We start from the raw sequence: 25,731 nt of genomic DNA, 5'->3' as shown, positions 1-25,731 counted from the left end.
TGAATTATAATTTTTGCATTATGTAGACTTTGAAAGATATAAAATACTACCTCTCAGCTTTCTTCTAGTGAGAAAAAATTAGTCCTCAAACGTATGGTGGGATCACCTTAAACTTCCTGTAACATGAGAAACCTTGACGAATCAGACCTTTGTTGAAGAGTAATCTTTTGGTGGTAGGGAACAGAGACTCATTCGAAGTCACACCCAAAGTCATAGGTGTTTATTGTGAAAGGGTAACTAGAACGCTCTTTGGGAAGTGGCGGGATCCAGTGCAGCCCTAGGGACCTGGATACTCATATCTTCCTGGGGAGCAGGTCTTTGTTGTTCTTAATATACCACTGGGTGTCAGCTTCCCATAGAGGCACTTCTACCACTTCCACCCCCATCCACCTTCTACTTCATCTTTGGTTTTTGCTTACTCCAGTGTTTGCTTTGTGGCAGCCCATTTTCTCTACTTCTGCCTCAGGCCCTCTCAGCTTCAGCCTTCCTGTCAGATAGCTCATTCTCTGTATTCTCCCCTTTCCGTTTCCAAGGGAGAATCTGATTGGCTTATCTAATGATCCGAGTCCTGGTTTGGTGAGGACTGTTTGTTCCAGGTCACCTCTTAGGGTGATGGCCAGTTTACGGACTGTGTCTCTTGGGTCACATGACCACTCTTAATCCAATCAGCTACGGCGGGGCGGGGCGGGCGGGGGGAGAAATTTGGGGGCAGTTATTTGTGCAACCTTTGTCCTAGGAATAGTTTGGGTCAGTTCTCTCAGCAGGGGCTCGGTTTCCTTTTTGAAGGGATGCCAGGTACAGCAAACATGTCACACGCATACACACACACAAACACACACTGATTAAAACAACAGTTACTAAAATAAAGGATGCATGAATAACATGATTGAATTATGCGGTTACATGTAGGAAATAATAAAGAGGGGAAGAAATCTATATTGACCGGGACCAAGAATTAGCTTTGTCCAAGTAAAGTTTCTTCGCAGTAGAACAAATTGGTTTTCAAACATGAATTTTCTTTTGCAAAACTGACCATCCTGTTGTCACGTCTGTAGCTTTCTGAAGGCTCCTGCTCCTGGCTTAACGTTCCTCCTAGGAGACCTCAGCATTCAGCACGTTGGGGACGCTTTGTTTCCTAAGTTAAGAGAGAGATCCTGGCAGGAAGTCAACGTCCAGGATCAGATGCTGGGTTTGAAGATCCCTGGCTCCGAGCGGCGCGTGGGGAAAGGCGGCGGTAATCGAAGCTGTGGGCGCGTTTTCCTAGAAGCCTCCAGCGCTCCGCCACCTGTCTGGAGTCCGCCCCCGTCTCGGGCATCTCCTCTCCTGAGTTTCCTCCTCATAGGCTTGTCCCTGGGAGTGTGGGCGGCCGCATTCCTGAGCACCGAAACTCTCACCCGCCTCCCCCCGCTAGCCTTCCTCCTCCTGCACACCAGCCTTTCTTTTCTGCCTCAGTCACTTCCTTCCTCAGCTTCTTCCTCCCCAGTGTGTTGAAGAAGATAACCAGCCCGCGCCGACGCAGCCCCAGTTTTCTCGGAAAAGAAAAGGAGGCGGAGAGGTGAGTGATTGCCCTGGGAAGATGTGGCCAGGTAGGTATGAAGGATGGACGGGGGTAGCCGGTGGAGGCCAAGCAGCCGGGGGATGGTGGGCTGCGGGTGGAGAGCCGGGACCGGGAGGGGGCTAAGACGCCCGGAGGGTATAACTGACCTTGGGCTGAGCGGGTGCGGGGGACCGGGTGGGCGCGCCCCTGCGCCCCCCAACTCTCCAGCGGACTTCCGCCCTCGGCTCACGTGACATTTTGCCGACCGGGAGCGGACAGGGCAGGGAGACCCGCAGCGCTTAAAGATTTTTACCGCGGAGCAACGTGTCCGCTTTGCGCTCGGGGAGCCAGTTCCGCAGAGCTGAGCGGGGACGGGCTGGGAGTGAGGGGACAGGCGCCCCCGAGGAATCTGGTGGCTTCAGGGCAGTGGACTCTGCGGCGCCGGCGGCGGGTGCGGACCTGTACGCTCCCGATTCTGTGTGCGGCGTGGGTGGTAGTGAGGGAACACCAGCGGCTCGGGGAGCCCCGGGCTGGGTCCGTTTGCGTCTCTCGGTTTGGGCGCTCGCTCTCGGGGCGCGCCGGGGGCGCACCGACAGCCGGGGAGCGCGGGCAGGCGGCGCTGGCGCGAGACTCTCGGAGACAAAGGCTTCCGGAATGCGGTTCTTCCTGGGGAGGTCGCCCGGGAGCCAGCCGTGCGCCCCGGAGCAGGGGGCCGAACCCCGCGCTCCCCAGCTCTGCACTGGTACCGGTGGTGACCGTGTGATGGCCCGCTGGGGACAGGGTTTTGGGACCCCTTCCGGGCCATCTCCCAAACTTGATGCAGGGATGACCAAATATGGAGTGTGTGCGCGCCTGCGAGGGGCAGGAAGGAACCCAGTCATTCTTTGACCGGCACCAGCTGCTCGTCAGGGATTGAGAAGGAGGGCTGGGAAACGGTGGCCAGCCCCAGTGTGGAGAGGTGGCTCCTGATTCCAAGATGTCCCCACCCCAGTAGGCTTATTCCCTGACATTAGAAAATGTCTAGGTATTGCCTCCAAACTTAAAAAAAAAAAACCCAACAAAACAAAACAAAAAAGGAACCAACCGCCCAAAGAAAAAAGCTATGAGAGTCCTTAAATATATTCTTAAGCGCATATTGATGGTGGAGCATTTCAGCATATGGCCCAGATGGCCCAGTGCTCCCACATTCCGCTTTCTTTGTGATTCCCACGCACAGTGCCTAATTGGATTCTGTCTCAATTAGAGGGCCCGACTAGCATCTGCCATCGCCTTCCCCTGAGCCTCCCACCGAGGGGCTCTTTCTTTCCCTTAGACTTGCTCTGCCCATGGCCTCTCATTGTTCTTGATCTTGCAGCTTAACACCAGTCCCAGGCTTCTGTCCTTATAAAATGTCATGGGCCTTCCAAGGATTGTGCAACAGAGTATTTTTTACTCCTTTGTCCTCATTAAATAATCAAATAAAGACGTTAACCATGCCAAATTATGTATGCGAGCAATAGTTTCTAAGCCTGTTATTTTCCTACTCGGAAGGGTCAGTGCAGGGAACCTTTCTTACTTTGTAAGTGTCTGCCTTAGTAAGTACTCAGCATGTAATATTTCACACAAATACAACCCACTGTTATATTTAGTGCAGTTGGCATAATAACCAGCAAAAAAATAAAAATAAAAAATAAAGGAGAAGAGCCAGAATGATGCAGTAGAAATGGCATTTAATTGTGGGAAAAGCCCCTCGGAGTCAGTTTCATCATCCATAAAATGGGGATAAATAATATTACTTCGTAAGGTTCTTAGGTTTACATGAATTAATGCAGATAAGGAGCCTCAGGTGTAGTTAATTACAAAGAAATTCTGGTTGCCTTCCTGTCTTAAAATTGGATGAACATACATCTATCTGCTTAATGTGATCCAGGAATTCACACTACTTAAGGGTGGGAGTTCCTCTTTGAGTCTCATTATTTCAGGAGAATTAGGTCTGAAGTGTGTGGCTGGTGGGGGGTGGAAGGAGTGGAAAACGATGTTAAAGAGATAAATATTCAGGGTGGGAGGAAATCAAAGCATCTGAGAATTGGAAAGGACTGTAATCCCCTTGGACATTTCCCTTTCTATTTTGTCCAGTGTGGGCTGATTTCTTCATCAACCCTCACAGATCCATACTACTACTGCAAACTTTATTCACTGTTAGACCGTTTTGATTGTTAGAGAAATTTTGTCTCATATGGCTTTCAAATCTGCCTTTCTGTTCCATCTATCCATCCTACCCAATAGAGCAACACAAAATAAGACTATTCACATAAGTACATAAAAGGAGCTTTAATTTTTAAAAAATAGAAGCAGGCCTTCTCTAGGCTAACTTTAAAAGTCAAGATTCTTTAGAGTGCAAGTGACAGAAACTTAAGCAAACCAGCACAAGCCAAACCGGGAAAGATTGGTTCATGTAACTGGGAAGTCCAAGGTCATATACAGACTCAATCATTGTTATGTGGCTGGATTTTTCTTTCTGTCAGCTTTATTCCTGGCAGGCTCTTTTCACATGGTAGCCATTTATATAAGGGATGTGAACTTATACCTTAAAACCCAGTAGGAAAGTGTCTTTTTATTAGTAGTTCTGGCAAAATTCATGGGCTGAACACATTGTTCAGGATGGGACCTATCCTATGTCCCAAACCAATTATTCTGACTTTGAACCACTCCTGGAGTCCAGGGTGAGGCTCTACCCAAGATACTTGGGTTTAGAGTAAGGAAGGAAAGGCTCTATCCAAACTAACATTAGACTGCTGGTGCCAGAAGGCGGAATGGGTGCTGAGCAGGGAAATATAACAGCTGTCCACCACACTGACATTAACAGGTTTTTTTCTTACCATTATTCTCATGGCATGTCTTTCAGTTGTGTCCTCTGGGTATGTTTTAGCTTTTTAGTGTCTCTCTTAAACTATCTTGAATTGAATATAATGTTATAATTTCACCAACACAAAGTTCCCACATTTGGACACTATAATTTTTGATATTCAGTTTTATGTAGATGCATTAACCTAAGATGTTGCATTTTATTGCAGTGTAGGCTTCTTAAATTATAAGATTTACACGAAAGTGTAGCAGTGTAGCAGTGTAGTGGTGCTTTTATTATTAGCTGATAGAAAATCTGGGGTCTCGATCAATATCATTTAAACATAGATGTCATTCTTGTTTTTTCAAAGCTACCAAGAATTAGTTACGATCTGTCTGAATAAAGTTGTTTCTTCCAAATCATCACCCCAGCGTAAACCATTCACACAATCCCACTCTTTTATTTGATTTGGAAAACTTACGATTTGCAAACAGACTGAATTGATTCCTCTTTTGCCCAGCTGCTCATACTTTCCAACCCTCATGCTGCTGTTTTCACTGTAAATTACTGCCTTCCTATAGAAACTCATTCTTCTTCCTTTACTTCTATACTTTACTTCTTTGATCCAACAAGGTTGGGTTTCTCTCCTCCAGCTCTACCTGCACCTTCCTATTTCTTGCTGTGTTTGTCTCCTCCCACTTTCTGTAGGTGTTTGCCACGCCCCTTTACCGTTTCTGTCTGAGTGCACTTCCTCCCTCTCAGAGCTCCTCTCTGTTCCTCACATAAATCAGCAGCTCCATGGTGACAACACCCACAGGTGTGGTTCCATCCCTTCTCATGTCTTTGCTCATTTTCCAGTCTGCAAACCAGTTATTTATTGAACTCCTGCTGTTGGTGCCAGACGTGGTCCAGCAGTGAGCATGACAGTCAGATCCCCGCATAGAGGAGCTCACTGTCTAGTGATAAAAACTGAGAAGCTGGTCATTCCAATCAAGTGAAATGAAGAGGGCACACATGCTGAGGGAACACACACGGGAGAGCTCTCCTACCCCAGGGATTCAGGGAGGGCTTCCTGCAGGAAGTTATATCTCAGCTGGGACTGGACGTATGGAAGTTAGCCCCAAGAAAGAGGAATAGCCAGAGTCCGGGTTGAAGAAGAAACAGGATATGTGAAGGTTGGAGGTGTGAGAGTGAGGGGCATTTGAGGAATAAAAAGAAGCCCCATGAAACTGCAGCCTGGATTCAAGGGGGTAGATTTGAGGCAGCTGGAATGGTGGAATGGTGGGCAGAGCCCAGCCCGTGGAGGACCTCATGAGCCAAGGGGATTCTCACAGCCGCTGTTAGTCCTGAACTCCTTATCCAAAGATGAATGGTTTTCATCACAGGCTCTCCATTACTGTCAGATTGCACTGGGCACTGCTGGAGGAAGGGACCCAGAAGTCATCATTGCGCTGACCCCATGGTATTAAAATTGCCTTAGATCCACCTGGATCCGCCTTCCTTACTGGACCGCAGGCTCCCGGAGGGGATGGATTGTGTTGGTTTATCCTGGTACCACCAGCTTCTAGCTTAGGGCCTGCCCCAAGTGTGCTGCGGTTTTGTTTTGTTTTTTGCTTCTGTGCTTTTGTATATACTCGTCCCTGTGCCTAGAACGTTCTTTCCCAACTGTCTACAGGCCACTCCTCCCCAGTGACGAAAACTTCTGTGGCTTCCTCCTTTGTGTTCCCTTAATGCCTTGGACCCACCACTAAAAGAGTGCTTTCTTGTCACTTTGCTATTCATTCCAGGCCTCTCTCTGCTTCTGGATGGTGAGTTCCCTGAGGGCAGGTCCTGTGTCACTCACCTTTGTATTTTTGGTGCCCAGAGCCTGGGCTTAGAGTTCATAGTGGGTGCAAGGAGAATGGCTTCATTCTGCCCAGTAGACTGTGTAGAAGAAGAGTGAGATCAGCCCAGCGGGGCAGTTATAAAATTGGGGAAATGGAGGTACTCTAGGGCCGGGTACATCATACAAGTATTTTTAGGAAGAGGGCCACAGTAAATTAATAGCTACAAATGCTACATGAAAAAAAGAAAGGGCCCTTGAATTTTGCAAGGTGTGTTTAATGGAATGTAGAAACTGTAGTAATACACATGTATTTTTTTCTCCCTCAGGCAGCAATGAATGTGGATCACGAAGTTAACCTCTTAGTGGAGGAAATTCATCGTCTGGGTTCAAAAAGTAAGTATTATAACATGGATACAGTATTTCTTCTGAGTTTGTGTTACAGCAGGTAGGACTAACTTTTAGAGGCATATGAAGGGATCACCTAGGGATTCAGGACACAGTTATGGCAACTCTTCTGTCAGCCTCAGGTGATAACTGTTCTCCGCCCTGAAGTGATTTCTGGAGACACAGAGCCACTGGGGTATTGTGTTTCTTATACAAAGAATGGTTGAGATATTTCATTATCCTTTGAATGGAAAGAAAATTGCTGTGCTTCCGTAACCTAGCTGCATTGAAATCTTGTAATTAAATCGTGTTCAACTTTTTATTTGTCACACTATTAAAATTCATTTTTTTCTGCTTTACCCTGCCACCATTTTGCAAATTGCCAAATGACTAGGGACTCAGATTGAAATTTTAATAAATTGTCTTTATTTTCTCCAAGTTTTTGAGTTTTGTCTAATCAGGTGTTTATGTGTATATAACTAAAAGAACCCATCCTTTAGGTAGTTTTCTTTTAAAGTTAGCTTTCCCCCTAGCAGCATATAAACAGCTATTGTGAAATTTGTGACATGTAAAATTGGTAGTATTAGTGTCCTTTTCCTAAGTTGTAATGAAAGCAAGTGTTATGCTTGTAGCTGTAAGTATTTTGTGCATCTCAGACCAGACATACAAGAGTTCGGGGAGCATTTCGAAAATTGTAAGAGCAATAGATACATTCAGCAACAACTGGGATAATGGAACCCAAAACCCAATTACATCATATAAGTGAAAAACAACTTTAAAAAGTACCTTGAAAGAGTTGCTTGTCATTATAGCTTGATTCTTCTTACGTATAGCTCTGTCTACTTATGAATCACGAATCATTTGAAATAACAAGAGGTACCTTGAAAATTCCATTAAGCCATTAGTATCAAATGTCCCCTGTATTTTTCTGTTGCTGATGTAACAGTACAATAAACTTTGTGACATGAAGCAACACATTTAATATCTTTTTTAAAAAATATATTTTATTGAAGTGTAGTTGATTTACAACATTGTATTAATTTCTTCTATACAGCAAAGTGATGCAGTTATATATATGTATATATATTCTTTTTCATATTCTTTTCCATTATGGTTTATCACAGGATATTGAAATAGTTCCCTGTGCTATACAGTACGACCTTGTTGTTTACCCATTCTATACACAATAGTTTGCATCTGCTAACCCCAAACTCCCAATCCATTCCTCCCCCATATACCCTCCCACTTGGCAACCACAAGTCTGTTCTCTATGTCTGTGAGTCTGTTTCTGTTTTGTAAATAAGTTCATTTGTGTCATATTTTAGATTCTACATATAAGTGATATCATATGGTATTTGTCTTTCTCTTTCTGACTTACTTCACTTAGTATGATAATCTCTAGGTCCATCCATGTTGTTGCAAATGGCATTATCTCATTCTTTTTTTATGGCCGAGTAGTATTCCATTGTATATATGTTCCACATCTTCTTTATCCATTCACCTGTCGATAGACATTTTGGTTGCTTCCATGTCTTGGCTATTGTGAATAGTGCTGCTATGATCATAGAGGTGCATGTATCCTTTTGAATTATAGTTTTGTCCACATTTAATATTTTAGTGGTCATGTAGGTTGGGAGTCTGTCTCAGTCTGTTTGGGCTGCTGTAACAAAATACCCTGGACTGGGTGACTTATAAACAGCAGAAATTAATTGCTCATAGTGCTGAAAGCTGGAGGTCCGAGATCAGGGTGCCGGCATGGTCAGCTTGGAGTCCTCTTCCAGGTCTCAGACTTCTTATATCTTCTCATGGTGAAAGAAACTAGGGATCTCTTTGCAGCCTTTTTATCTATCTATCTATCTATCCATCTATCTATCATTGTGGTAACATTGGTTTATAAGATTGTGTAAGTTTCATGTGATACAACACAGCATGCTCTTCTGTTTGGTTTGGTTTGTTCATTTATTTTGGGGGTTTTGTTTGTTTTTTATATTCCACATACGAGTGAAATCATATGGCATTTGTCTTTCTCTGTCTGACTTACTTCACTTAGCATAATACCCTCAAGGTGCATCCATGTTGTCACAAATGGCAAGGTTTCATCTTTTTTTCTATGGCTGATGAAATCTTGCAGCCTCTTTTATAAGACATTAATCCTTATGACTCATGACTTTACACCCTGACACCCCCCCATGACTTTGGCACCTCCCAAAGGCCCCATCTAGTAATATCATTACCTTGTGGGGTTAGGATTTCCACATATGAATTTTGGAAGAATACAGCCATTCAGACCACAGCAGAGTCTGATAAAGGTCACCTGGGCTAAAATCAAGGTGTTGGCAGGGTGCATCCCTTTCTGGAAGCTCTAGAGAATCTGTTTCCTAGCCTTTTTTCTAGCTTCCAGAGGCAGTCTGCCTTCCTCGGCTCATGGTTCCCTTTCTCCATCCTCAGCTTGCTAAGTTCTCACATTGCATCACTCTAATCAAACACATGAACAATCTTTCCTAATCCCATTCTTCTCCCACCCACTTCACCATATTCACTCGATGGAAGTTCAGTGAGTCTTTTTATTTATTTATTTATTTGTTTATTTATTTTTGGCTGCATTGGGTCTTCATTGCTGGGCGCGGGCTTTCTCTAGTTGTGCTGAGAGGGGGCTACTCTTCTCTGTGGTGAGCGAGCTTCTCATTGCAGTGGCTTCTCTTGTTGCAGAGCACGGGCTCTAGGCGCTCAGGCTTCAGTAGTTGTGGCACGTGGGCTCAGTAGTTGTGGCTTGTGGGCTCTAGAGCACAGGCTCAGTAGTTGTGGCCCACGGGCTTAGTTGCTCCACGGCATGTGGGATCTTTCTGGACCAGGGATCGAACCCATGTCCCCTGAATTTGCAGGCGGATTCTTAACCACTGCGCCACCAGGGAAGTCCCTCAGTGAGTCTTATTTTCGATAGTGATGCCCCTACCTGTGTTCCTCATTTCTACATTCTCAGTTTTTCCTGAGCTCTGTGACGAGCTCTGTCACTCTTGGGAGTAGTACTATTGTTTGGATTGTTAAAGATATTAAAGATGTATTTCCAAAGATTTGTTGGGTTTTCTTATTAGATCTTTCTCCATGTCAGCTTAGTGTTTATTGGTCAGATTCAATTGCATTTAAAAGTCTAACCTCTATATCCCTAGCACAGTGTTATTATTTGCTAAGGCAAACTGAACCTGCAGTTCAAAATGAGCAGCTTTACAAACTAGATGACTACAAAGTAATTATCCTAACTTCTATAAGGATGAAAATATTTTGAACATTGCAACTTCACTAGGCCTCCTTGACTTACCTGTTCCTGGTAATAGATGACTTTTAAGTTGGAAAGCATCTATGGAGATATGTTATCTACTGACAGGTTATGGTTATTTATGTTGTGTCTGGAATAATTTTGACTAATCTATGATTTAGATTAATCATATTTAGACTAATCTAAATATGATGTATTAGCCGAAGTTGGAGATTGATGAATTTAGTTTTACCTGTTTCTTTTAAAATAAAGTTCTTTAAAGTCTCTCATTTTTCATCCTGTAGAAAAGAATTAAGTGGATAAAGATTATTTGGAGATTTAAACTCCTTCGTTTAACAAATATTTCTTGAGTGCTGCCTTTGTGCTCAAGTGCTGGAGATGGGAAAATAAACAAAATTCCATCTCAGCCCTTGTGGGCCTTTTTAGGTGTCAAGAAGACAGATAAACTGGAAACGTGTATTGGGAAGTGGTTAAGAGTGTGTGCTCTGGGGGACTTCCCTGCTGGTGCAGTGGTTAAGAATCCACCTGCCAATGCAGGGGACACGGGTTCAAGCCCTGATGCGGGAAGATCCCACACGTCGCGGAGCAACTAAGCCCGTGCGCCACAACTACTGAGCCTGCACTCTAGAGCCCGCGAGCCACAACTACTGAAGCCTGCGTGCCTAGAGCCCGTGCTCCGCAACAAGAGAAGCCACCACAATGAGAAGCCCGCACACCACAACGAAGAGTAGCCCTCGCTCGCTGCAACTAGAAAAAGCCCGCGCGCAGCAACAAAAACCCAATGCAGCCAAAAATAAATAAATAAATAAATAAAATTTAAAAAAAGGAGTGTGTGCTCTGGAGTCAGACTCTGGGAATGAATCCTAGCTCTTCCGTATTCTTGCTGTGTGACCTTGGGCACATTTCTAAACTTTTCTGACTACTACTCTTTCAATGAGTATTGAAGACATTTGTTTTTCACACTTTAAAATCTCCAAAATAAGGACTTATTTTGTGATACATGGTGTGCTATTGTTAAATTGGAAGTTTAATTGGAACATAAAGTGATGGTGCTGTCTTGCAATCAATTGTGTCTTATCTTTGACAAAATGGTTAAGTGAGTTTTAATGATTGTAAAATGCATTGAACGGTTCAATAAATGCATTCAATGTTACTCAATAAATGTTAGCTATTATTACTGTAATTGATGGTGAATGCTTTGACTGATATATACTCAATTTTATAAGAAGAGCTTTAATAGCTCGACTGAAGGAATCATGGATGACTTCTCAGAGAAGGTGACATTTGAGTCCATTTTTGAAGAAAAAAGAATTTAGCTAAAAAAGAGGGTCTAGGATGCTGGGTAGATGGCTCAATATGGGCAAAGTTACCAGGGGAGGTGACTCCTGTCACCTTGGGTAACACCAAGGTGCTAATTTTGACTGTATCACAAGGTGCATGGAACGTTATGGCAGGAATCGGGTGAGAGATGAGTGCAAGGGCCAGAGGATGGAGAGTCTTAATTGTGAGGCCATGGTCTTCACTTCAGTTTGAAGGTGATAGGGAGCTACTGAAAGATTAGAGTAGAAGAATATCAATTTAAGTTTGCATCATACAAAGTTTCTTCCACATTTTTAATTCTGCATCAATGTAGAGGGTGTATTTGTGGTAAACATGGAGAAGGGAAAACTGATAAGGAGTCTTGCAGTTACCCACTTGAGAATCAGTTTGGGCCTGAACCAAGGAATTAATGAAGAGGAGAGGCTAGAGCAACATAAGATACAAAGAAGGTGGCATCACCTGGACATTTGCCAGATTGAGGGGTGAGTGGGCAGGAGAACTCTGAGATTACAGCCAGGTTTCTGCCTTTGGTACCTTTAAAAACTTAACCTAAATTGAGAATTTACCATAGGCTGGCACTCTATAAAAGACTTTACCTATATTCCATCTTTTAATCTTTGCAATAACCCTGTGAGGGGTACTTTTACCCTCATAACTGCAACTCTGATTGCTTGAAGGACCTGCCAGGTTACCAGCAGCTGCACTGATTCCCGTAATCAGTGAAAGATTCTCATTGCAAACAGAGGGTTGTGCAGCTAGAAGTTAAGAAATCAAACAGGTGCAGGAATTCCCTGCGGACCAGTGGTTAGAACTCTGAGCTTTCACTGCCGAGGACGCAGGTTCAATCCCTGTTCGGGGAACTAAGATCCCACAAGCCACGAGGCGCGGCCAAAAAAAAATAGGGAAATCAAACAGGTGCATCTTTGCTTTCCAGGCCAAGCATTCTCTGTTTTCCTTTACAAACTTATTTCCTCCTTCTTCTCCTCTTAGATGGTTTACTTGCAGTGAGTAAATTAGCCACTCTAATTACTGTTCTCCTAGACACTTACTTGTTTCACCTGTGCCTAATGGCACATACCCCATTTCTCTCATTCGTAATTGAACCAATGTTAACTGATGAATGGATAAATAAAATGTATTATATCCATAAAAAAAATAATTGAACCAATAATGATCTTTGATCAGGTGCTTAGCATGTGCTGGGCACTGTGCTTTGTGCTTTAGAACTGTGTCCCCAACCTCACAGTGTGGGAGGTATTAAGATCCCCATTATACAGATGAGGAAACTGAGGCTTAGGGAGCTTACATAAAAGTTCTCAAGGCCAAGCAACTAGCAGATGGCCAGGATTTCAACTGAGGACTGTCAAGATTTTTTAAAAAGCTCTGTGTTATACTCCCTTTAAAGTCCAGAACAGGTACTGCCCTTCATGAAGTCTTCCCTTCCCATTCTAGCCCAGTCATCTTGTTCTTGACATCCAATCACGTACTGATTTGTGCTGTTGTTTTACTGTATGTTTATTTCCTTGTGGGAATGGAAACCGTTTCTTTGATAGCTAGAAAGTGATTCTATACTTCCTTCTCTCTGCCTCTAGTGCCCAGCACAGGGCTGCACCCACAGTAGGAGTTTACTAAGCTGCAGTCTATAAGCTCTAGCAGGGGAGCGCAGGAACTCAAGAACCCTTCTCACTGTGATGGCCATCTACTTGACAGGGGGCGCAGCTTTGGGAGGGAAGAACTTGGAGCAGTGCAGTAGGATGGGACTGGGTCAAGGGTTCAGCCAGGTAGATCAAAGGATACAGCCAACAGTTGGAAGGTGTCCTAGATTACCCTTTGAGACTTCAGTTGATTGACTTTTAGCCAAAGATCCACCTTTTGTTTACCTTAATTTAAAAAAAAACTTTTTTTTAGAACAGTTTTAGATTTGCAATAAAATTGAGAGGAAGGTGTAGAGATTTTCCATATACCCTCTGACCCCCGCACATACATAGTGTCCCCCATTATCAACATCCCCCACCAGAAGGGTACCTTTGTTACAGTTGATGACTCTACATTGACATATCATTATCACCCAGAGTCCATGGTTTACATCACATTTCACTCTTGGTATTGTACATTCTGTGGGTTGACTAATGCTTAAGGATGTGTCTCCATCATTATAGTATCATAGAGTATCTTCACTGCTTTAAAAATTCTCTGTGCTCTGCCTGTTCATCTCTCCCGTATCCTAACCACTGAAAACCACTGATCTTTTTACTTAGTTTTCTCTTTTTCCATAGTTTTGCCTTTTCCAGGATATCCCATAGTTGGAATCATAGAGCATGTAGCTTTTTCAGATCGCTTTCTTTCACTAAGTAATACATATTTAAGGTTCCTCCATGTTTTTCATGACTTGATAGCTCATTTCTTTTTAGTGTTTACCTTAACTTTTAACATCTATATTAAAAACTGGCCTTCAAACTAGATAATCTAGGGATTCTGGTAAATAAAGATTTCTTCATTTTTAAGGTCACCACTCCTTCCCTGGGGCTTCTGCACATGTTCAGAACACACTTAGAGAAACACTCCTCCTGAGCCGGGGTTTCTCTTGTACTTGTTATTTTTATCGATTCAACAACTAACATTAAAAAATCGAAATTTAGACAGAGAGGAATTGTCCACTGTAGTGCTGTAACACATTCACTTTTTTTTTTTTGCCATACCGTGTGGCATGCTGGATCTTAGTTCCCCGGCTAGGGAGACCAGGGATTGAACCTGTGTCCCCTGCAGTAGAAGCACGGAATCTTAACCACTGGACCTCCAGGGAAGTCCCACACATTCACTTTTTGTTACTGTTTCTTAGTTCTCTTCCACTCTCTATCCAGATGATACTGAAGCTAGGAGATGTAGCATACATTGCATTTATTCTATCACTTTTTGAATCTGGCAAGAGGTTTCACTGAATTTTTGACTGTTGACTGTTAAACTGTAATCTTGGTTAACCTTCAGTTAGATGTTTATGAAAGATTATGTGTATCTGCCACACATGGTGGCAAGAAACAGACTTTGCACCGGCTAACCTTGTGTTTTCTCAAACTAGATGCTGATGGAAAATTAAGTGTGAAATTTGGGGTCCTCTTCCGAGATGACAAATGTGCCAATCTCTTTGAAGCACTGGTAGGAACTCTCAAAGCTGCAAAAAGAAGGAAGATGATTACGTACCCAGGAGAGCTACTTTTGCAAGGTGTTCATGATGATGTTGACATTATATTGCTGCAAGATTAATGTGGCTTGCATAGCTTTGTTTATTGTGTTTTTTGTTTGTTTGTTTCTGGTAAACTGGAATAGTACATCAAAGGACAAACATATTAGCATACTTAATGTATTTTTATAGAACTTTATAAACAAAAGGAGACTCATTTTAGAAGCCTGTCCTTTTTTATATCTTGAAAGCAAATTTATGTATTACACTGTAAAATAAACAAAACCTATTATTTTTCTCAGGAATCTGGCTGGAAAATGTAGGCAATGAGGCTTTTTTGGTGGGGATGCAAGAGTGTTTGTTTCATAAATCATTCTTAGATAATTTCTACAGACATTTGACATTCTATGAAATCAAGATGCAAACTTGAAGACCAGCTCCCACAATGAATGTAATGTTTATGTAATAAAAGCATGTAACTCTCTTAAAATTGCCTTATTGCCTTATTTTGTCATTTGAGATTTATGTATCTCTCAGAATCAAGTTTTTGCATCAAGATTAGGTAACTGCAGTAAAAGTTATCTTAATTTGAAGAAAAATTCTCTTAAAACTACAGAATTTAAAAAGTAGGGATGGTTAGTGTTATGATTTGGCCCTATAAAAAATATTAATTTTGATGCCTATATTGTGCTTGCCACTGGGTTAGGGGACATGCCCCCAAAAATGTAACCTAAAAACTTCACTTTCTAATTGGATTAGTTAGACCAACCTGAAATAATACAGGATTATCCGTGATTGCATGTTGCAGCTTGTAGTACAGAACTGAAAATGATACAGAATCTCAAGGAGGATAAGATCAGTGAAAGGCATGATGGTTGGAAGAGGTATAGAGGAGGTGGAATTTGCAGGATTGGAGCTGATTATATCCAGAGGGAAAAAGATGGGATGGATGAGGGTGATGACTCAAGGTTAGGCAGAGGGACGTGAATTAGCAAGGCTTGATCTGGTGAAAGGTAGGATGTCAGGTTGACTGGAATGTTAGGAAGAGAGGTGATTCAGTTTGGCTAATTAAGGTGGAACCTGGGAAGCCAGGGAGAGGAGTCTGGGGAAAAATTGGAGCAGGGAAGTTCCATGATGAAAGTGATGTTTAGTGAAGGTAGCTCTGCCACTGGTAACTAGGGTGGACTGTGGAGAGTGCGGAGGTAGTCAGACAAGCCAGCAAAAACATTGCTCAAGAATCTCATGGCGGTGGTGATAATGGGAAGGCAGAGGAAGGATGGAGTCCAAGCACATTTTAAAGGAAATTGAAACTTTGTCACCAGTACCTTTTCTTTTGTGACAGGACCCTAATTCAAACTAGACTAAAGAACAACAGAATTCACTGGTACTTCATAGTCACTGCTAACATTTATCAGGCATTTATTATGCTAATCCTCATATAACCCTGTGAGGTAGGTATTATAGATGAGGTAAGAGAGATACGGAAGAGTTAAGAGCTTCTCCAAGTTTACCTAGCCAGAAAGTGGGCAAGTCAGGATTTTGAAGTTTGACTCATCTAACTGGCAAGTCCAGGGATGGGATGGACTTCAGGCATGGCTGGCTCCAGGGACTCAAACACCGTTGTTTAAACACTCTGACTTTCCATATTGGCTCTGATGACTTCTTTGGTTTATTCTCATTCTCTTTCTACTCTAAATATGTTTCCTGCATATAGATGCCTGCAGGTAGTTGCAAATTCGTCTACTCCTAGATTAGCAACTCTAGCAGAGAGAGAATTATATATTAATTATGAATTCAAAGAAAGGAACTCTGACTGGCTCCACTTGCAGCATAAATCTACCCCTCTGATCAATAACATTTGCCAGAGGGATGAGATATCTTGAATGACCTGGGTCATATGCTTGTTTCTGAGTGAGGATTAGGTAGGAGACTGTGCTTCACAGCCTCACCTCAAATAGGAGAGTTCCCCGAAGGGAAGGATGCTAAGTAACATGGGAACAACACAGGTTGAATACAGATACAAGAGATCTTTTGAGGATGAATCCATAAAATATATATGTGGCAGAAAACAAAGATAAATGAGAAGAAATGGTCAAAAGCTCCTACTTGTGTGGCCTTAGTAACTGAGAGAATAACGTGTTAGCAGAGATAGGGAAATTGAGTGGAGCAGGAGGGCTGTTTTTAGGGAGAGTTACATTTGGACATGGTGAACTTGGAGTGTTTGGGCCAGAAATGTGTAGTAAGCAAGTGAGGATTTGGTTCTGGAACTCAGGTGAAGGTTCAGGAATATCGATAGAGACCTGAGAATTATGGTTCAGGATTGATTTCCATCTCAATTTTGAAATGTATAGATAATCATAATTCTGCCCCTATTATTATCTTTAAGTTGAAATTTTAATTATTAGGCATTTAGAAAACACAAAAGACATACAATCTACAGGCTTTGTAAAAGGCTGGGCTGAGAAACTGAAGCAATTTTTAAAGGAAAGCAATCTGGGAAACTCACAAGTGTGATGGCATTTTTTTGAGAGCAGGTTGACCTCATAGTCAAAGACTTCCTTAAAAAATCTTCAGAAGTTGAAATAGTTACTTAGTTTGTCACTTTGTTAAGTATCTCCTTGGTGAGTATCCAATGAAGTTTCGAAGTTTCAAACCCATAATGATTTAGAATTTGAGAAATATATTCCAGAAAAAATATATCCATGGGGTTATTTAGTTATTTTGAGAAAATTAATAGAACAGCATTCCTATCTACTACTGACATCCATAATATAGTTTTATGTATTTTCCTTTAGATTCAAGATGGTCCATTCCTTTGTAACAATTTAATATATGGAGAGTTCTTATTTGGATCATGGTCTTAAAATTCATAATCATAAATTTGATTTCTTTTGATCCAGAATCACAGTGCAAATACTTTTTCTTGGCCATAAACTGCATTCCACTTAATCATCTGACTAATGAGTGTCATTGGCTATAGGTGATGGGAATTAGAAATTATAAACAATTATACACAAACATTTCTTCATTCTTGCAACAAAAATGTACAGGATCTACTTTGTTCAAGTCACTGTGCTAGGCATTAGGGGTTATTATTATTCTCAAAGAGAAGCAAATAATTTGCACAATATATATTAAATATAGAAGAAGCTTTGGGTAAATGATAGAGGGATACAGGTGCAAAAATGATGAATTGTTACAGGGTGGACTGGGGTGAAGTGAAGTTTGCCTTAAAGCAGGAGAATGATCCGAAGGACTTTACTGGTGGAGTTGTTTCTGCCTGCAAATGTAGAGAAAGGCAGGTAACTTAAGGTAAGGAAGGAAAGGGGAGTATTGGGAGCTGAGGCTGGAAAGGATTGGGACATTAGTTTGAACCCTTAAGACAGAAGAAATAATTCTAAGTGTATGTCTTAATAATAGTGAATTACAAAGAACTGTAAAAAAAAACTTATATGAAATAATTTGATAAGTACCACTCATTATGAAGTAACTGGAAAGGATTGGGACATTAGTTTGAACCCTTAAGACAGAAGAAACAATTCTAAGTGTATGTCTTAATAATAGTGAATTACAAAGAACTGTAAAAAAAAAAAACTTATATGAAATAATTTGATAAGTGCCACTCATTATGAAGTAACTTTAATTTGTAAGATCCGTAACAGTGCTATTTTGTATACTGAGATTATACAAAACAATCTATAATTATAGCTTGTCTTCAGAGTGAATGACTGTTAATTGAAAAATTGATTAATGTTACCACTTGTGCAAACTCAAATTTCCTTAAGTTCCCGTCATAGAAATTCCAAGCACTCCTTCGTGTGCTGGAGGCACAATTTAAAAATAAGTTACAGAAATGTTGATTTGAGGAATTTGTCTTAATGAACACTCACATCCCAGATTTCCCTGGTTTCTGAGCTGCTTCCTACGGTTCCAGACAATAAGGGAAAAAAAGGCCTATGGACTGACAGACAAAATACGAACATATGTGATGGCAAAGGAACAAGCCTGCTTTTCTGTGTGGCACGCGGGGTTGACCTCATTAATTTATAGCCTCGTATATCTAGAAAAAGTCAAGAGTAAGGCATGTACCTTTAATTTATTTGTCGTCGGATAATCTTGGAGTTTCCTTTTCCTTAACAAAAGATATAAATAACTCTTCAAAGAAAACTCACTCCTCAGGAGCCTTTTATGATAAGAAATCAGAAAAGACCACATTTTTTACGGAAGATGATTTTGTATGAAAAGTCCTCTCTTGTAGCTTTTGTGTATCTCTAGCAGCCTCAACAAAAGGGTTCTTAAATTTTTTTACCCCTGTAGTTCTCCTTTTAGTGACTGTTGTAGTGAGACACTTTTGGCTGGAAGGAATGGAGGCTCTTCGCTGGGTAACGGGGATTAACCGTGAGCATGCATACGGGGCAATTAGGAAGATAAAGTAACGCACCGAAATAGGAGACTGGAAAATGCACCCCAGCAGGGCTTCTGGGGGGTGAGGGACTCCTAACCAGAGGGCATCAGAATGGCTTTTGTAGCTTTTTCAATATCTAAATATTCCGGAGATTCTGAGTGAATAAATCGGGGTGGGGCCCCAAGCATTTCCACGAAGTAGCATCTCCCAGTCCGATTCTAATGCACAGCTGTGGGAAAGAATCACTCCTGGCTGCCTAAGAGCTTCTCTGTCAACACCACTCAGCTGTGTTCCTGGATCCACTTCGTTCTATTTGATTCTCCTCCTGCTTGCAATTAGCTTCCTCATCCTCTATCTTTTCTCTATTGGTAGCTTCTACTTAAGGGTTAGTTTGCTCCCTCATTACCTTGATCTACTAGTGTCAATTCTTGCTGCTGGCCGTCTCATATGCTGAGTGTCTGTATGTCTAAATGAAAATGCTTAATAAAAAAGAGTAGCACAGTTTGTCCTTATGGTGCCAGACCACCCCATAGGTCATTGGCCAGTTTAAGGATTGATTGGGTCAGCTGCCCACCCCTGGTCCAATCAGCTGTGCTGCAAATGCAGGCAGGGAAGGCACATTGCCTGGAGCTGCTGCGACAGGGTCTGTGAGCTGAGCTGCCTTAGATGTGCCTGTGGATCAGGTAGGCAGTGTGTCTACATTCTAACCATTTCCTCAGAGATTCTCTGTGATTTATAGTAGAATACGAAAGCAGTAACTTTCAATTTGGAAGATATGACCACCCCTTTTAAGCATAAAAAATGTTTCCTCCACAGGTTAGTTGTACTTTTAGTATTCATGATTAAGAAAATACATAATACAAAATGCGTAATACAAAAGATATAAAATACAAAAAGCTACAATTTCAGCAAAGATTTTTAAATGAATTTGCATTTTATTACTTTTAAGAACAGTACTTACACTTTAAAGATAATAATACGGTTATTTATGTATATAAGACACATCATTCATCCACAGAAAATGCTTGGTGCGCATATGGTTTCCTGGGCTCCTTGAAATAACTCTGTGGCTCCTAAGGGGTGTTCTGTCCACAGGTTATGAATGAGTTTGTGGTACACTAAGCACAGGTCCTACATCAGGAAAGGCTGCATTTGAGCCTCAGGGTTTACTACTCACTAACTTCAGTTCTTAGAGCCAGGGGTAGTTCTGCTTTTCCTCCCCTGGAATCTAGGCAGGCTTATGACTGCTTCAGCAAATAGAATGCTGTGGAAATGATGCTAGTGGTTTCTGAGGCTAGGTCTGAATGACCATAGAGCAGCTACCTGTCAAGAGTAAAGAAATGTTGAGAGGGAGGCAGGGCTTCAGGGATAGCTTGATCAAGTAACTCAGTGATGTCACCAAGATCCTGTTTTTTTTCTGTTTTTCCACTCTACCTTCTGTGATGTCAGTTTCATAGATTTCATTCTAAGTATGACTTTCTTCCTGGTCAAAAAATAGCTGCCAGCAACTTCTGGGGTGACATGGCTCCTTGGAGAGAGAGAGAGACAGAGGGAGACAGAGATGGAGAAAGAGAGAGAGAGAGGTATCTGAGAGAGTAAGAAAGAGAGGAGCTCCATGGTAGAAAAGTAGCATCAGTAGGTTGTCAACTAGCTTCTAGTTCTGCTGTGGAGAAGTCAGATGAGATTCTAATTTCTTATCTTTTTATGTGACTTTTTTTATTGTGAAAACTTTTAGGATCTTTAAGTTTTGCCATATTGCACCTTAGTATGGATAATTTTTTAACCTTTTAATTTGGGCATTGTACTGATTCTTTCAATCTGGAAACTTATGTTCTTTAATTTGGGGAAATTTCCTTGCATTTTTTCTTTGATAATTTCTTTACTTCCATTTTGTGCGTGGGTGTGTGTGTCTCCCCTGCCTCTGTGAACTCTTGTTAGTTAGATGTTAGTACTTCTGAATTGACATTCTAATTAAAAAAGTTTTCCCTTCCATCTTTTGTCTCTTTTCATTTTTCTAAGGGATTTACTTTGGTTTATTGTTTAAAATTAATAGTTAAAATTCTATTTTCATATTTTAATTTCCAATACTTTTATTAAAGGTAGCATTCTGTTTCCATTTGTTGATACAATATCTCGTATCTCATCTCTCTGAGGATATTAATTATGGTTTCACTGACGTTTTCTTCTACTTCCTGCACTGTCTCTTTCAACTGAGGTCCTGTTTTCAATTTGTTTGTATCTCTATTTTTGTGTGTTTTTGCTGGAGTATTTCCTCAAATACCTAGAGATCTTTGGCTTTCCATTAATATTTAATAGTGAGTCACTAAAAAATTGATAGGCTCTGGATTGGGGGTAGATTTTGCCAACTTGTACTAGTGAGATTTGCTGTGTGGTAATCAGATGGAAAGCAAGATTCTCATTGTGAAAATCCCAAACATCAACACTGTAGGTTGTTTAATTCCTTCTGAAGCCATTCAGTCTCCTGAGAAGAATTCAGCTATTTTTTGCCTGGGTGTATTATCTCATGGCTGCTGGCACTTGGAAGCAGAGTAGGAGAAGAGACTGGCAGGTCCTACTCTTTAATAAGCAAACTTTACTCCTGTTTTCAGCTCTGCCCATCACCCTTTCTCTCCACCATAACTGGGGTTCTCTGGTATGGAACTACTTCCTCTCCATTTTCCCATGTGTCTCTGTGTAGTGGGGAGTAGGGGGAGTTGTCTGGATTTATGGGAGGGGAGATGGGACCTGGGGAACGTCTACCAGCTCAGTGTACAGATGGTCAGCCAGTCCCCCTAATTCCAGTCACGGATCTCATTCCTGCCTTAAGGGTCCCCTGGAAGTGCCATGTTCTGAGCCTCTCTGGGGCCCTGTGCGGGGGGGATGGCTCAGTCCCTATCGTAGATGCTTAGGTAGCACCTTTCTCAAGTCTATTATCATTCCTCCATCTGCTTTCCAAACTCCAGAAGATTACTCACGTTGCCCATCAGTTTTGTCTCCTCTCACATTCTCTTTATCCTTGTGAATTTGTGACTTTATTTGCTGCAGTTAAGAACAGATTCAGGAGTAAAAGAATATTAAAAAGGTGATTGATTCACCATTGTTTAGGTGGTAAATCTCTCCCTTTCTTTTATTCCTAAACTTTTCTCTAATATTTTTGCTCTAAGACTCCCAGATCGCAAATGTAAGAAATTGAGAGTTCATTTTTAGCTCTACTTTGCATCATCTGTGTTGGAGGTCACTGTTGTGTTGATTCCCCAGCCTATGCTACATCTGTAGCCCTGTCAAAACAAGCTTTGCCAGATTCTTCCTTTCTTTGACTCCTTTAGCCTCCAGGTCATCCAGACAGAGGATCAGGAAAGTCAGTGTGGTGCACCAGGAAGAAGCCCAGAAAGATCTTATCCCTGGGGAATGTAGGATTTAGGCCATTGGGGAATACAATCTAGACTCATCATATTTTATTTCATGTGAGTGTGTTCTGAAGAAATAGAAGAAGAGGAAGTGGGAGAAGAACTAGCACATCATATCAGGAAATGGTAGATCCTGCAAAATTACAAAATGGGAGTAGAATGAGATTATTTGGGGGCAGATTACAAAATTTACTGGAACAACTTTATCTAATTGCTGTACAATTCAATAACAATTATGTGTCTGATTAAATAGGTGCCAAATTAACTTTGTAGAGTGCACTATTTGATTAGAATAGTAAACAGTCTATACATATATTCAATATTTACTGTGTGTTGATGTTGCAATCAGCAGAGAAGGAGCTTGCTGACAACTGGCTGCAGGGAGAGGCAAAGGGTATTAGCACCTAGAGCCCGTGATAATGGTGAGGTGTTTTTGGAGCTGGGATCTACCCCTGAGTTCAGGACTCTACCACTGCAACCAAGAGGGGTTCAGCAAATCAAAGACCTGGATCCTTGGCTTGGGCTGGTGGGAAAACATAATAACCTTCAAGTCTTGGTCTCTCCTCCTCTGTAAAATGGGAGGAATAATAATAATGTCTATCTAAACAGTACAAATCTTCCTCCACTTATAGGGTTACCTCTGATAAACCCATCATAGATTGAAAATATCCTAAGTTGAAAATACATTTAATACACCTAACTGACTGAACACCATAGCTTATGTGCTCAGAATATTTACGTTAGCCTACAGTCGGGCAAAATCATCTAAAACAAAGCCTATTTTGTAATAAAATACTGAATATCTCATGTAACTTATTGACTACTGAAAATGAAAAATGGAATGGTTGTGTGGATACAGACGGTTGTAACTGTTTCGGTTGTTGACCTTCATGATCGTGTGGCTGGCTGGGAGCTGCAGCTCATTGCCGAAGCCCAGCGTCACGAGACAGGGTCATACCACTTACCGCTAGCCTGGGAAAAGATCAAAATTGAAAGTATGGTTTGCACTGAATGTGTATCGCTTTCACGACATTGTAAAGTCAAATAACTGAAAATTAAACCATCATAAGTCAGGGACCGTTCGTAATTGCTCATTAAATGTTAGTTGTTGCTATTATTGTCTTGGTAGGGACTTTGTTGTTAGCGCTGTAATTGTTGTCATCATTTGTTTTATGCAGTGTTGAAAATCACTTGAGCATCAAGTGTGACTCTGGCAAACAGGAAGTGGTCGTGGTCAAGGTTTCACTGCATCAGAAATCAAGGGGAGGAAACGAGGCTTACTGAAAGGCATAGGACTAAATCCAGAGACAAATTTACAAATGACGGTTTTTCTTTGGTGGATTTTTGTTTGAAAGCCAAATCTCCACCTCTCATCGCTCACCATACTGTCATCCATCCTATGGAGACTTTGTCTTTTTGTTCACTGGTGAATCTCTAGTACTAGAACATTGCTAGCTCATAACACGTGCCTAATAAATAGTTGTTAAATGAATGGATGAGTGAAAGAATGATGGATGGATGGATGGATGAATAAATTTAGCAGAAGAGCTTGGCTGCTGTTCTGAGCATCAGAAGTATGCTCATGTATCATGGTCACTTACAGCTTGAAATAATAAGAAAGAATATGGGTTGGCAGTTACGGTTCTTTTATTTGGCGGTGTGCTATAGCTTTTTTAAGTCAGTATTCTGGAAGCTTTTATTATACAGTGTTTGGATGATGAATGAGTACTTTCTTACAGAAAGGTAACACATGGCTCCTGTGTTTTATGAAATTACAAACCCTTCATTTCACTGCCAGATTTTTAGACTATGTTTCATAATTAGAGAAATTAAAATGAGCCTTCACCAGATTGTGCCAAAATTGAAAAGTTTGGGGATGGATCCAGAACAATCCAGTCTTAGGTTTGTGCCTATTTGGGAACTAGAGTCTTATGTACACAAGAGCTTGTGATGCAGGGGCAGAGAGGATGGCAGCTGTTCTCCCAGAGACCTGTGCCCGATAGAAGCTTCCACTATAAACAGGCCTGGCTGGTGAGGCTGCTGTTGCCTGTAACATTCCAAAGATAATCAAAGAACAGGAGTAGGAAATGGTAGATTCGGATAAAGGCTTGGCGAGCCTTTACTTTTGAATGACAAAAGGTTTGAAGGTTTGGAGAGGCCTCAAGCTCTGGGTTGAGAGAGAGGGAATGAACAAAGTTCAGAGTATATAGTAGAATAAGAAAGAGGAGCTTCTGTAGCAGAGATGGGGCAGAGACACCAATAGAGGAGGAAGAGGGCAGCAAATGGTCTAAAGAAGCAGTTGTTTGCATATTCTAGGTTAGCACCATGATTTTCAAAATGGGGTTCATTGCAGGGTCCACTTGGGAGCCCCAAACTGATTTAAACATGCCAGGTATTTCTTTGGTGCTTAGGGGCAAGTGACTTTCACTTTACATAGGGCTAAGAGATGCTTACTAGTGAGTAACCTACGAAGAAAGCTGAGGGTTGCTAAACTTAGCTATTTGTAAACTAAAATTAATATCCTAGTAGAGTTGAAAAACCACCTAACTCAGTAGCCTACTGACAAGTCTGGTTGGAACTCAGTAGTACCCATGTTGTAAAACTTGTATTGCATATGCATATGATGATGGTTAGAATTCCCATACTTTTTTGAAGAGGGTGTTTTGTTTAATGTTTATCATCAGTGTTTTATTGAGTTAATCGTGATTTTCAATTGCTACCATTCTGGCAACTTTATGACTATGAATTTAGCGCTATTATTATAAATTTGTTCGTTGTTTGATTAGAGCATTTGCATGTGGTAACACATGTTTGAGGCAATGGCATTTTGGCCTATAATTTTCCCTAAAACTAGACTTTGAGATATAAATAACCCATACTCAATTGCTAGGGTAATACATAAAACCTACAATCTGTGCTTATAGAGCAATAGTTAATTTTTATCAGTTCTTTCTCCTACTGGAAAAGGAGACTATTTGGTGACACTTGGGCTCATTTTTCTTACTTAATTGGACTATGATCCCCAAAGTTTGAGATACAGTGTTCAGACAGATAGCTTGATAAAACTTTTCACAAAGGTCAGCTACTTATTGTACGCTGGTGACATTGGGGAAAATAAACTTTCCATGAAAATTATTTGGTTATGGTAAAAGAGAAACCGAGGGCAGTCATCAGTTAGATCCCTCAAACTATAACTTGCTTAATAAATAATATCCTGTAAACTGCCAAGCTTGCTGACCAGGCTTGCTTTAATTGTTCTTGCAAATTACATACCCTCCAAGCTTCATGTAGTTTAGACAATATATCACAAGACTCCTTTAACCACCTCCTATAGATAATACCTCTGACCTATGGGTCACTATACTAATGGTTGCTTAAGTTGTTATTAAGAAACATGGAGCTAATCTTGCCCAGTTCAAACTGGCTGAGGCCACCAACCATTCAGTTGGGCTTGTGTGAGTGTCCGATGGATGACCTTTTGACATCAAAGGGACAAAAACTCCACCCTCAGTTCATGCCAATGCTGCCATTTTCTGAACATGCATCCCATGGAGAAGCATGTAACTCAGATACCCCT

At 41.4% G+C, this 25,731-nt stretch overlaps 1 protein-coding gene across 1 annotated transcript; it reads left to right on the top strand.

The window, feature by feature from the left end:
• The first annotated feature begins 1,176 nt into the window (after positions 1 to 1,176).
• ABRACL (ABRA C-terminal like) lies at positions 1,177 to 14,832 on the top strand. The gene is made up of 4 exons (XM_082475045.1): positions 1,177 to 1,555; positions 6,037 to 6,169; positions 6,513 to 6,579; positions 14,241 to 14,832. Exons 2-4 carry the CDS (start codon positions 6,167 to 6,169, stop codon positions 14,423 to 14,425), a joined length of 255 nt encoding a protein of 84 aa, XP_082331171.1. The 5' UTR covers positions 1,177 to 1,555; positions 6,037 to 6,166; the 3' UTR covers positions 14,426 to 14,832.
• Positions 14,833 to 25,731: the final 10,899 nt, after the last annotated feature.

The sequence above is a fragment of the Balaenoptera physalus genome, assembly GCF_965194825.1.
Source record: "Balaenoptera physalus genome assembly, chromosome: 9".
NCBI classification, from domain to species: Eukaryota; Metazoa; Chordata; class Mammalia; order Artiodactyla; family Balaenopteridae; genus Balaenoptera; species Balaenoptera physalus.
The sequence above is the reverse complement of the archived record's forward strand: the minus strand, read 5'-3'. Positions and strand labels throughout refer to the sequence as shown.